Below are 12,475 nucleotides of genomic sequence, written 5' to 3'. Positions count from 1 at the left end.
GGCGCTGCGAAGTGAGTTGTTATTCGCTAGTTCTAGTTACTTTTCATTCAATGCAATTTTCGAATTAAATAAATTAAATTTATTTGAAATTAATTTCAATTTAATTTAATATTGGAATAATGCCTTATTTATTTATTTTAAACAATTTTTTAATCTAATCATTCCAGGCCCGTTCAGCCGACTCTCCAAGACTGCCAGAGGGTCCTCAGATTAGCAGAGGCAGACATGCTGGTCATCCACAGGAAGCTGCTGGGCCAGCAGCATGTGGAAGAAGACCAAAGGACGCTGTTTCGCTACTTCTGCGAAGCCATCTTGGTCCTGAGGTACTTCCAGCGACCGGAAGCAGTGATGGCATTTAAAGTAAGTACTTTTACTTTGCAGTGTTTCTTCAGTGTGTATAAAGTCAGTCACTCACTGTGTTCTATTGTTTTCCAGGCTTCAGACTGGATCAACAAGTCACATGTTGATGGACGAATTCGCATGGAAGTGCAATCCACTAAGCAGAGTGCAACCTTTTCCATCACAGAGGAGGACTCTGCTGTAAGTTCTCTAATCCCATAAAAAAAAGAAAAAAAAAAGCCATGCCTATGGGAAAAAGTGTCGTACTCTCAGCAATTAGAGCACAGAATTTACATGTTTATATTTTTGTGACCAATAATATGTGTATTCCGTAAAGTATGTGTATGTTTGGGGTGCAGAATGTTGCACCTGGTAGGAAGCATAATTCCTCTACCGAGGACAATAAAGTATAAATCTGAATCTGAAATCTGAATCTTATCAGGGTCAGAAGTCAGATCTCTTAAAGTTTTCATTAATGAGTTAACTTCATATCTGACATCTCCACAGATGCTGGACACATACTTCCAGAAGATTCGTCCAGGATATCTGCAGGACAGTGTGGACGACCGGGGCAGATTTTTCCTGTCCAAACAAGGGCTGCCAGTTGGTAACATCACGAGTGACCTCAGGCGGCTGCATGAACAGTACGTTTTAACAGGATCATTGTTTAATGGTGTATGCATTTATATGCACTGTACTGAGAAATATAAAATGATGTCTTTATATTTTAATATAAAGTCTGGCTTATGCCCTACATAAAGTTCAAACAATATGAATTTGTGTCATTCAAATACACTGACAGAATTGAGGGATAATCTGGGATTTTTCATTCATTGCAGGTACGATTTGCCAAGCTTTTCAAGCCAGCAAGCCAGAAGGGCCCAAAGTACTATGCCATGGTATGTGTCATCATGGAAAACACACAACAATCATATAATTTCTGTTTGTCAGCTACTTCCCAGGTCTGTCTAGATTTTTTTGTCAGATTTTGAACATGAAATATTCTCTAATTTTCAGCTCTTCTTCTGTTGAGCCGGCCGACGAGAGGAGAGGTCGCAAACAGAAGAGAGGCAGGGGCGCAGCTGACCAGGAGGACAGGGACTTTGGTGCGTTTCTCCAGCAGTTCCCAGCGGAGGCGAGCAGCAGCCCTCCCACGAAAAAGAAGCGGACCGCTGCAGGGTTTCCACCTGACAGAGTATTCTATGACAGGTGGAGGTCTGTGCAGTTGGCCAAACGGGAGGAGCACCTCTTGTGTGAGTTGATGTGGTTTATTAGTATTTAAAACAATGAATACATATCTCTACAATCAAAGGAACATAAGTCACATTTTTTGCATATTAAAAAGTGTATTCATTTAACATTTGTCTTTGACAGCCCAGTGTTCGAGGCGCCCCCCGACTGTCAGCAAGGTGTCTCTGATGATCCTAAAAGAGGGTTGGACTGGCAACTGTCCTCGACCCCAGGACGTAGTGACAAAGTGGAAACCCGTCACTAGGGTGGAGGTCGAGTCAGATCCAAGGATCATTGCTATGGTCCAGAATCAAAAGTGGACAGGCCTGGCCCTCAAGGACTTCGGTGCAAAAGGACAAGGTATGTAAACATCACACATAAAAATGCATACCATTTTTGTCTTGTGAGCATATATTTTTACCCCGGGAATGAATCCTAATTGCACCTCCTTTCCACCACAGGAGTTGTTGCCACCAAAGCCTTCGCCATGGGCTCCATTGTTTGTGATTACCATGGCAAGGTAATCACAGGAGCAGAGGGCCGGAAGTTGATCAAGTCCATCGAGGGTGACATGGGCTACCTTTTCTTCTTCCACAATGCTGGACGGGACCTCTGTGTGGACGCTGAGACGTTCCCGTGCCAGTGTCACCCCACAGAAAGTACCATGGGCCGGAAGATCAACCACTCTTCCAAGAGAGCTAACCTGAGGCCGGTCCATTGCCTGATGAACTTCCCGGAAGGACAGAGGGATGTCATTCTGTTCCAGGCCAAGAGAGACATTGGTTTGTGCGAGGAGCTGCTGTTTGACTACGGCGTCAAGCGAAAGTCTTTTCGAGGAGAAGGACTGATCCTCGACTGGCTGGATGACTGAACCCATCAGGCCATTCATTCACCGGTTGATTAATGTTGTATGTTACAAGACTGAATCCTGGAGCCGGGTTGGCTGGATGTTTTTTATTTTTTTTTTTCAAATAAAAATATTTTTTATACACACCTTTAATGTGACTTGATTTTATTGCAAAACACAACACATCAGTGAAAGGCATGAATCTAGGCATGAACCTTAGTCAGCATCAAATATATCCTCTTTGTTGAGACCAGTGGTGAAAAGAGTACTGAACACGCATACTCAAGTAAAAGTACACTTACTTGTCAAAAATGTAATGCTTAAAAAAGTTTTAAATAACTCATCATTTAAGTAGCACTGGCCCAACTCATTAGCACTTCAATGGACTCGGTGTGTGTGCGCGCGCTGTGTGTGTGTGTGTGTGTGTGTGTGTGTGAGAGAGAGAGAGAGAGAGAGAGAGAGAGAGAGAGAGAGAGAGAGAGAGAGAGAGAGAGAGAGAGAGAGAGAGAGAGAGAGAGAGAGAGAGAGAGAGAGACTCTTAAAGAAAATATATTTTTAAAATAAAGATAAAAATAGCTTGGAATTGGGCTCATTTACAAAGATTTTGGCGAGAATATACAATCTTTGTAAATTACCCCAATTCGAAGCTATTTTTTAATTTATTTTTTAATCATAATACAGCATAACATTGCCAGATTACAAATGTGTGAATGAATTTAATATGTCTTGTTCAGGACGTTTTTTTGGTATGCAGGTAATTCGGTCCAGTTGCCTGTACGAATTTATTTATTGCTCCTTAAAACAAAGTGCAATTAGAGTGTGTCTTATATCAGCGGAAAGGTCATGTTATACAGTTTAACATAAGCCCAAGGTCAAAGTGTTGCGTTGTTCGCAGCCTGAGAAAACAGGGATCACATAAACCTATGGGGCAAATGGGCCTGGTTTTTTTGGGTGAGACCAGGGTAAGAGCGCATCACCTGGGCAGTATTTTTACCTGGTCTCACCAGAAAACTTGCTGTGAAAGCTTGGATTCAGGGATAGCATTTTATGTTTCATTAGCTTTTACTTTGGCCCATATTAATGTTTATGGGCTTAATTTAAAGAGGGGATTCAGGGCTACAATTTTAATTATGAAAAATGCAATTCTTAGTCTCATGGCCTGAACAACTGGCCAAAAAATAGCCCAAAAATAGGAATACTGCCTGAAATAGGTATAGCGTAATGATCATCATTGGCTTTTGATTTGGGCTAGATTCGACGGTTTGCCCTTGATGGAAAGTGGGAATTCAGGCCTAAAATTTGATATATATATCTGAAAATCTGAGTATACTATAGGCTCGAGAGATCAGGGGTCAAATTAAGCCTTGTTGAGGTCATTCCCTATTCTCACCAACATCTTTGTAAATTACCCCAATTCGAAGCTATTTTTTAATTTATTTTTTAATCATAATACAGCATAACATTGCCAGATTACAAATGTGTGAATGAATTTAATATGTCTTGTTCAGGACGTTTTTTTGGTATGCAGGTAATTCGGTCCAGTTGCCTGTACGAATTTATTTATTGCTCCTTAAAACAAAGTGCAATTAGAGTGTGTCTTATATCAGCGGAAAGGTCATGTTATACAGTTTAACATAAGCCCAAGGTCAAAGTGTTGCGTTGTTCGCAGCCTGAGAAAACAGGGATCACATAAACCTATGGGGCAAATGGGCCTGGTTTTTTTGGGTGAGACCAGGGTAAGAGCGCATCACCTGGGCAGTATTTTTACCTGGTCTCACCAGAAAACTTGCTGTGAAAGCTTGGATTCAGGGATAGCATTTTATGTTTCATTAGCTTTTACTTTGGCCCATATTAATGTTTATGGGCTTAATTTAAAGAGGGGATTCAGGGCTACAATTTTAATTATGAAAAATGCAATTCTTAGTCTCATAGCCTGAACAACTGGCCAAAAAATAGCCCAAAAATAGGAATACTGCCTGAAATAGGTATAGCGTAATGATCATCATTGGCTTTTGATTTGGGCTAGATTCGACGGTTTGCCCTTGATGGAAAGTGGGAATTCAGGCCTAAAATTTGATATATATATATATCTGAAAATCTGAGTATACTATAGGCTCGAGAGATCAGGGGTCAAATTAGGCCTTGTTGAGGTCATTCCCTATTCTCACCAACATCTTTGTAAATTACCCCAATTCTAAGCTATTTTTTAATTTATTTTTTAATCATAATACAGCATAACATTGCCAGATTACAAATGTGTGAATGAATTTAATATGTCTTGTTCAGGACGTTTTTTTGGTATGCAGGTAATTCGGTCCAGTTGCCTGTACGAATTTATTTATTGCTCCTTAAAACAAAGTGCAATTAGAGTGTGTCTTATATCAGCGGAAAGGTCATGTTATACAGTTTAACATAAGCCCAAGGTCAAAGTGTTGCGTTGTTCGCAGCCTGAGAAAACAGGGATCACATAAACCTATGGGGCAAATGGGCCTGGTTTTTTTTGGGTGAGACCAGGGTAAGAGCGCATCACCTGGGCAGTATTTTTACCTGGTCTCACCAGAAAACTTGCTGTGAAAGCTTGGATTCAGGGATAGCATTTTATGTTTCATTAGCTTTTACTTTGGCCCATATTAATGTTTATGGGCTTAATTTAAAGAGGGGATTCAGGGCTACAATTTTAATTATGAAAAATGCAATTCTTAGTCTCATAGCCTGAACAACTGGCCAAAAAATAGCCCAAAAATAGGAATACTGCCTGAAATAGGTATAGCGTAATGATCATCATTGGCTTTTGATTTGGGCTAGATTCGACGGTTTGCCCTTGATGGAAAGTGGGAATTCAGGCCTAAAATTTGATATATATATCTGAAAATCTGAGTATACTATAGGCTCGAGAGATCAGGGGTCAAATTAGGCCTTGTTGAGGTCATTCCCTATTCTCACCAACATCTTTGTAAATTACCCCAATTCGAAGCTATTTTTTAATTTATTTTTTAATCATAATACAGCATAACATTGCCAGATTACAAATGTGTGAATGAATTTAATATGTCTTGTTCAGGACGTTTTTTTGGTATGCAGGTAATTCGGTCCAGTTGCCTGTACGAATTTATTTATTGCTCCTTAAAACAAAGTGCAATTAGAGTGTGTCTTATATCAGCGGAAAGGTCATGTTATACAGTTTAACATAAGCCCAAGGTCAAAGTGTTGCGTTGTTCGCAGCCTGAGAAAACAGGGATCACATAAACCTATGGGGCAAATGGGCCTGGTTTTTTTGGGTGAGACCAGGGTAAGAGCGCATCACCTGGGCAGTATTTTTACCTGGTCTCACCAGAAAACTTGCTGTGAAAGCTTGGATTCAGGGATAGCATTTTATGTTTCATTAGCTTTTACTTTGGCCCATATTAATGTTTATGGGCTTAATTTAAAGAGGGGATTCAGGGCTACAATTTTAATTATGAAAAATGCAATTCTTAGTCTCATGGCCTGAACAACTGGCCAAAAAATAGCCCAAAAATAGGAATACTGCCTGAAATAGGTATAGCGTAATGATCATCATTGGCTTTTGATTTGGGCTAGATTCGACGGTTTGCCCTTGATGGAAAGTGGGAATTCAGGCCTAAAATTTGATATATATATATCTGAAAATCTGAGTATACTATAGGCTCGAGAGATCAGGGGTCAAATTAGGCCTTGTTGAGGTCATTCCCTATTCTCACCAACATCTTTGTAAATTACCCCAATTCTAAGCTATTTTTTAATTTATTTTTTAATCATAATACAGCATAACATTGCCAGATTACAAATGTGTGAATGAATTTAATATGTCTTGTTCAGGACGTTTTTTTGGTATGCAGGTAATTCGGTCCAGTTGCCTGTACGAATTTATTTATTGCTTCTTAAAACAAATCTATCTATCTATCTATCTATCTATCTATCTATCTATCTATCTATCTATCTATCTATCTATCTATCTATCTATCTCCATCCCTCCATCCCTCCATCCATCCACCCACCCACCCATCCATCCATCCATCCATCCATCCATCCATCCATCCATCCATCCATCCATCCATCCATCCATCCATTAATTAATTTATTTTTAATTAAATAAAATAAAACCATGTTTGTTTTTTTTTGTTTTTCCATTAGGAATGACCCAATTGTGTGTGAATTGAACACCAGTCCAGGCCCTGCAAAGATAAGCATGTCCACAATTGGGCCATCTTGGTTTGCAAGTAATGGGCCATTAATGGTTGTGGCCCTAAGGGCCAGCATGGTTCCATAGTTCACACCCATGATGGCCCAGTGACCACAACATTGATGGCCCATTTTTGGTTTGAAATGTGTGCATAATGAGTGTAGATTCCCCACTAAGTGTTTTAAAATGGGCCCTTTGCAGTCTATAATTGGACCTATTCAGGTCTTGGTTTAAAATAATGTGTCACCTCCTGCAAAAAAAGGGGTGGGACTTCAAGTGGTCAATAAATAGGTGGACTAGAGGCTCCGGTTACTCACTTCTTCAAGAACAGCGTGAAGACAACACTGTTGATTCCTGCTGAGCTTATTGGTGAAGACTACACTCCTGATTCCTGCTAAGCTTTCTGGTGAAGACTACACTCCTGTTTCCTGCTAAGCTTTCTGGTGAAGACTACACTGCTGATTCCTCTTGCACTTCCTGGTGAAGACTACACAGTTGATTCCTCCTGGGCTTTCTGGTCAAGACTACACTGAGGATTCCTCCTGCAATTTCTGCCTGTTGAAACCAGCTTTTTCCATCTGTGAACAATGGCCCCCAAGTGGTAAGTTCAGATCATTTAATATGCCTGACATGATAAACTGGAAACATTTGATTTTACTCTACGAATCTAATATGAATTTTGTCTGGACATATGACAGAACACAACAGCATGTTGAAACTTTAATTGTACACGATGTACACATGTAGTTACTATGTAAGTACACAGGTATTAGGGCCACTTAATGTAAAGTGGGGCCAAAGACAGCAGGTATCCATACTGAATATACTGAATTATATGCTTGTTATTGCCTGTTATTGCTATATGACAGTTGAAAAAATATGGGTAAAAACATGATAAAACAAATGTTTGAGAAGGAGAGTATCTCTTTTAGTATCTCTTTCTGCCTCTGTTTTAAGAATTGCTCTGTCTCCATTCCTTTTGACGTTTCTAATCGTTGGTGTGTCTGCTTTGTCTCACAGCCAGAAAACCGACCGTCGCATTGTTCACTGCTTGCTGTGTCAAAAACCACAGGAGATCCTGACGACGCATCTGAGCAGAGTCTGCATGAAAGGAAATACACCCGAAGAACGGCTCGAGGAGGTGAAGAGGGCCAAGGAGTCTGCCAAGCTGTGGACACGGCAAGCCAGGAACTGGGACTACAACGAAATGGTGAAACGTTACCCCCACAGACCATCCAGGCTGGCTCTTCTGGAAGAGCTTCACCAGAGAAACTTTTTTGTTGCTAATGCTCCAAACCAAGCAGACCTGGAGAACGACGAGACGTCCACCACCACCACGGCTGCCGTTCCGACACCCAGTGAACCTTCTGGAGCACCCAGTGTCAGCTCTGGAGCAGCCGGTGTCAGCTCTGAAGTGGCTGTTGGCGCCTCGGTGGTGGAGGATAGCAGCTCCGAGGGCAGCACCACCGATCCAAGTGACCGAACATGGCAAAAGTAAGTTCTAAACCTCACACACATCAGTCCAGAAACTGTGAACAAACTGTAAGGTTGCTTTGAGCTCATTTTCTTTTGTCTGTATTTTTTTCAGAGATCAAGCGCAGTTCACTGCCAGCGTCAGGGTCAAGATGACGCAAATGGGGCTCTATGAAAAGTTCCCAGCAGAAGAGGCCCTGTTGTCTGACTTCAAGGGCTACTTGATCAACACCCTGCAGGTCCCAAACTGCCAGCAGGAGGTAAGATGCATCCCATTTGAATTTTTTTTAAAGTCTGCTCCGTGTTGCTCTCTGTAACCGGGAAATGTTTTAATATATAGTAACACAGCACAGCACGTGTAGAGCAGCTCTTACGTTCCATAAAGGAAGGGAACTCAGAAACAACAGAGCTTTATTAGGGGTGTATGTGTGTGGCTGGCCGGTGTGTGGCTTTTCTTCTCACTGCATCATCTCACACTTCTCTATTTTCCTTTCATCACAGGTAGACAACGTCTCCAGGATGCTGAGGTACATCCAACCAAGTGGGGATGAAGTCAGCTTGGACTTCCTGCTAAAGTCCACTGAAACAAAAGACTACCTCACCCAACTCCGGCGCGCTGACATGGGCCCGGCCACCATACTGAATTATATAAAAAACATGATCCGGTTTGTTCAGTATTTGAAGACCCACCTGAACTTGGCTGCAGCAGATCCGGACTTCTACAGGAAGTGCCAAGCCTACCTCGACCTCCTCGCTTCCATCAGAAAGCCAGTGGCCAAGTCCAACAGCAAGGTCGTCTGTAAAACGAGGTCAGTTGCTAATCTGCTTTCCTTTTGTTTTTCTTTGATGACTCCCTCCATGTTGATAGTACTTATGTGCTTGGCTGTACATCTGGGTTTATGTGATACAGCCATGTGTGTAATTCTCTGCCGCATTGTGGTCGTGTATGTCATTCTAGGTATGACCGGTTCCAGGAGGGTGAGAAGAGCCTTCAGGAGTGCCAGGCTGTCCTCCGGAAGGCCAAGAAAGATATGCTGTCTGTCTATGGGAGGCTGTTGGAAGGGGACCACGTTGCTTCGGAGGAAAAGACCACGTTCCGGTATTACTGTGAAGCAATCCTGATCCTCGGTCACTTCCAGAGACCCGGAGCGGTGGAGGGAATAACAGTAAGTGTTAAGACCTCAGTTTTCATGAGGGCATCAGCCTAAACAGATTGTATTAGGTAGTCTGCAAAGAGGATGTTTATGTCAGTTATTAACAGTTTATTTTATTTTTATAGACAACAGAGTGGGAGAGCAGAAAGATATCTGGTGGAAAGGTCTGCGTTGCAGTGAGTGAGCACAAGACTGCGACGATGCAGATCGCTGTGTTTGCCCTCACAATGGAGGAGGCAGCAGTAAGTACACTTTGTACAGGCTAAATTGCCCTACCGTGAAATACAGTGTATACACCAGCAATGAACCAACAGATATTATCAGATGTAATTATTTATCTTTTTGCCTCTGCAGATGCTGGACGCATACTATACATGGATCCGCCCGGACTCCATCCGGCCAGATGTTGACCATTCTGACAGGTTGTTTGTGTCGTCGTCGGGCACCAAGATCAGAAGTGCAACCAACGACCTCTCTCGTCTGCACCAACAGTAAGTATTAACAGCAGTCCATAAGCCTCAAAGAAAACTATATAATTCAGGTTTGGGAGTTTCAACTCATATTTATGCCCCATTGCAGCTACAAATTGCCGAACATCAAAAGCCAGCAGATACGTAGGACCGTGGAGACAGATGTGGCTGCAAACTTCACGGAGGAGCAGAAGGCGTCTGTGGCCCACTACATGGCCCATTCGACGGCAGTGGCAAACCAGCACTACCGGATGAAGACCCTGGACACTGTTGTGGCCACTTCCAACCTGCTCAGCTCGCTGACACGGTATGCAATTATCTGTAACAGTTATAATAGTAATGTCTCTCAACGCTCATCCATCAGTTTGTCAGTGTGTAACCTTGAAACTTTTTTTTTTTAACATTGCAGCTCCTCTTCTGACGACTCTGGCGAAGAGGGCCCCAGCACCAAGAAGAGACGGCGAGTGGAAGAAGAGGTTGCCAGCCCAGCACCGGACTTTGAGGCTTTCCTACAGGCCTTCCCTGTAGGAATCACTGGCCAGCCACCCAACAAAACACAGAGAGTAAACGCTGGGTTCCCTGCCGACCGAGTGTTTTATGACAAGTGGAGGGCTCTGCAGTACAACAAGCGGGAGCAACATGTTTTGTGTAAGTGCAGACACTTTCTTAGCCAACGATTAGTTTTGCTCCAACAGAAACATTTAGAACTCGTGTGTGAACCTGAAATTTAATTTAAATGTTCTCTCTTTAACAGCAAAATGCTCAAGACTTGCCCCGACTGCAGCAAAGGTGGCTAAAGTCATAGAGGCAGAGGGGTGGACGGCCAACTATCCACGCCCAGAGGACGTCCTCGCAAAGTGGAGGCCTCTCACCAGAGCACAGGCGCAGAGTGACCCGACCATCATCAAAGGGGTGACCAAGCAGAAATGGTCGGGTCTGGCTGTGAAGGACTTTGGTGAGCAGAAAGGTATGTACCAATGTCTTATGAGCACAGTAAAATCCATCGAAATAAAAAAGATTATAATTGCATTGTGGACAGCACATTTAATGACTCCTCTTTTTGACAACAGGGGTTGTTGCAACCAAGGCCTTCGGGAAGGGCTCCATCCTGTGTGATTACCATGGAAAGGTGATCACAGGTGCTGAGGGCAGGGAGATGGCAGAGAGTCAGGACGAGCTGGGCAACCTGTTTTTCATAAAACATGGAAGCGAGGAAGTCTGCATCGATGCGGAGACCTTCCCCTGCGAGTGCCACCCGTCTCTGGAAACCAAGGGGAGACTGATTACGCACTCCAAGAAAAACTATAACGTACAGCCACTCCACTGCATGTTGGAGCTTGAGGGAGGAGACAGACACGTCCTGCTCTTTCAGGCCATCAAGGACATTGCAAAAGATGAGATGGTCCGCTTCGACCACAGCATCAGGAAGAGGTCCTTTCGTGGGAAGGAAGTGGACCTGGAGTGGCTGGACGTCTGATTGCTGCAAGATTCTTGTTTTTACATACCTCTTGTTCAACGACAACATTATTCTTTGGGTAAGCACATATTCTCGAAGAATGGGTGGATTTGAGACGATTTGTGTGATGTTTTATTAGATTTATAGCTTCAATTTTATTGATTTCTACTTATTAAAATGTATTTGTTTATTGTAATTGATGTTGACAAATGGGACTTTTTTTTGCAGGGGATTTGTGGGCGGGAAGTGGAGCTGGACTTCTGATTGCTGAAAGATTTTTGTTTTGCATGCTACTTGTTCAACGACAACATTACTGTTTGGGTTATTTAGGTAAGCACATATTTTAGAAGAACGAGTGGTTTTGAGACAATTTGTGAATGTATCTCTTTATTGTAATTGAGATGTTGACAAATGGGACTTTTTTTGCAGGGGATTTGTGGGAGGGAAGTGGAGCTGGACGTCTGATTTCTTAAAAAAAAAAATTTCATACCTTTTGTTCAACGACAACATTATTGTTCGGGATGTTTAGGTAAGCACATATTCTTGAAGAATGATTGGATTGGAGATGTTTTGTGTGATGTGTTTTATCAGATTTATAGTTTCAGTTTTATTGATTTCTATTTATTAAAATGTATTTATTTACTTTAATTGATGTTGACAAATGGGACTGTTTTGCAGGAGATTTGTGGGAGGGAAGTGGAGCTGGACGTCTGATTGCTGAAAGATTTTTGTTTTGCATGCTACTTGTTCAACGACAACATTACTGTTTGGGTTATTTAGGTAAGCACATATTTTAGAAGAACGAGTGGTTTTGAGACAATTTGTGAATGTATCTCTTTATTGTAATTGAGATGTTGACAAATGGGACTTTTTTTGCAGGGGATTTGTGGGAGGGAAGTGGAGCTGGACGTCTGATTTCTTAAAAAAAAAATTTTCATACCTTTTGTTCAACGACAACATTATTGTTCGGGATGTTTAGGTAAGCACATATTCTTGAAGAATGATTGGATTGGAGATGTTTTGTGTGATGTGTTTTATCAGATTTATAGTTTCAGTTTTATTGATTTCTATTTATTAAAATGTATTTATTTACTTTAATTGATGTTGACAAATGGGACTGTTTTGCAGGAGATTTGTGGGAGGGAAGTGGAGCTGGACGTCTGATTGCTGAAAGATTTCTGTTTTGCATACTTCTTGTTCAGCTACAACAAAATTGTTCTGTTTTGTGTGATGTGTTTTATCAGATTTATATTTTCAATTTTATTGATTTCTATTTATTAAAAGGTATATATTTACTTTAACTGA

The 12,475-nt window shown here is 41.8% G+C and overlaps 2 protein-coding genes across 2 annotated transcripts in view; both read left to right on the top strand.

Moving 5' to 3' along the window:
• LOC137041166 (uncharacterized) overlaps positions 1-2,510 on the top strand; it is a 3,521-nt gene extending 1,011 nt beyond the window's left edge. The window contains exons 2-9 of the mRNA XM_067417189.1: positions 1-11; positions 168-360; positions 436-540; positions 847-983; positions 1,179-1,238; positions 1,357-1,592; positions 1,714-1,929; positions 2,031-2,510. The exon at positions 1-11 is cut by the window's left edge and continues 316 nt beyond it. Coding sequence (XP_067273290.1) covers positions 1-11; positions 168-360; positions 436-540; positions 847-983; positions 1,179-1,238; positions 1,357-1,592; positions 1,714-1,929; positions 2,031-2,440 — 1,368 coding nt within the window. The 3' untranslated portion in view covers positions 2,441-2,510. The remainder of the gene's footprint in view (positions 12-167; positions 361-435; positions 541-846; positions 984-1,178; positions 1,239-1,356; positions 1,593-1,713; positions 1,930-2,030) is intronic.
• Positions 2,511-7,399: 4,889 nt separating this feature from the next.
• Positions 7,400-11,191, top strand: LOC137041836 (uncharacterized). The gene is made up of 10 exons (XM_067418507.1): positions 7,400-8,111; positions 8,206-8,350; positions 8,592-8,899; positions 9,049-9,256; positions 9,370-9,486; positions 9,599-9,735; positions 9,824-10,021; positions 10,124-10,362; positions 10,469-10,681; positions 10,785-11,191. The coding sequence occupies exons 1-10, from the start codon at positions 7,723-7,725 to the stop codon at positions 11,189-11,191; spliced, it is 2,361 nt and encodes a 786-aa protein (XP_067274608.1). The 5' UTR covers positions 7,400-7,722.
• The last annotated feature ends 1,284 nt before the right edge of the window (positions 11,192-12,475 follow it).

This window comes from Pseudorasbora parva, chromosome 15, assembly GCF_024679245.1.
Source record: "Pseudorasbora parva isolate DD20220531a chromosome 15, ASM2467924v1, whole genome shotgun sequence".
In the NCBI taxonomy this organism is placed as follows: domain Eukaryota; kingdom Metazoa; phylum Chordata; class Actinopteri; order Cypriniformes; family Gobionidae; genus Pseudorasbora; species Pseudorasbora parva.
Note: the sequence above shows the minus strand (reverse complement) of the source record. Positions and strands in the feature narration are given on the sequence as shown.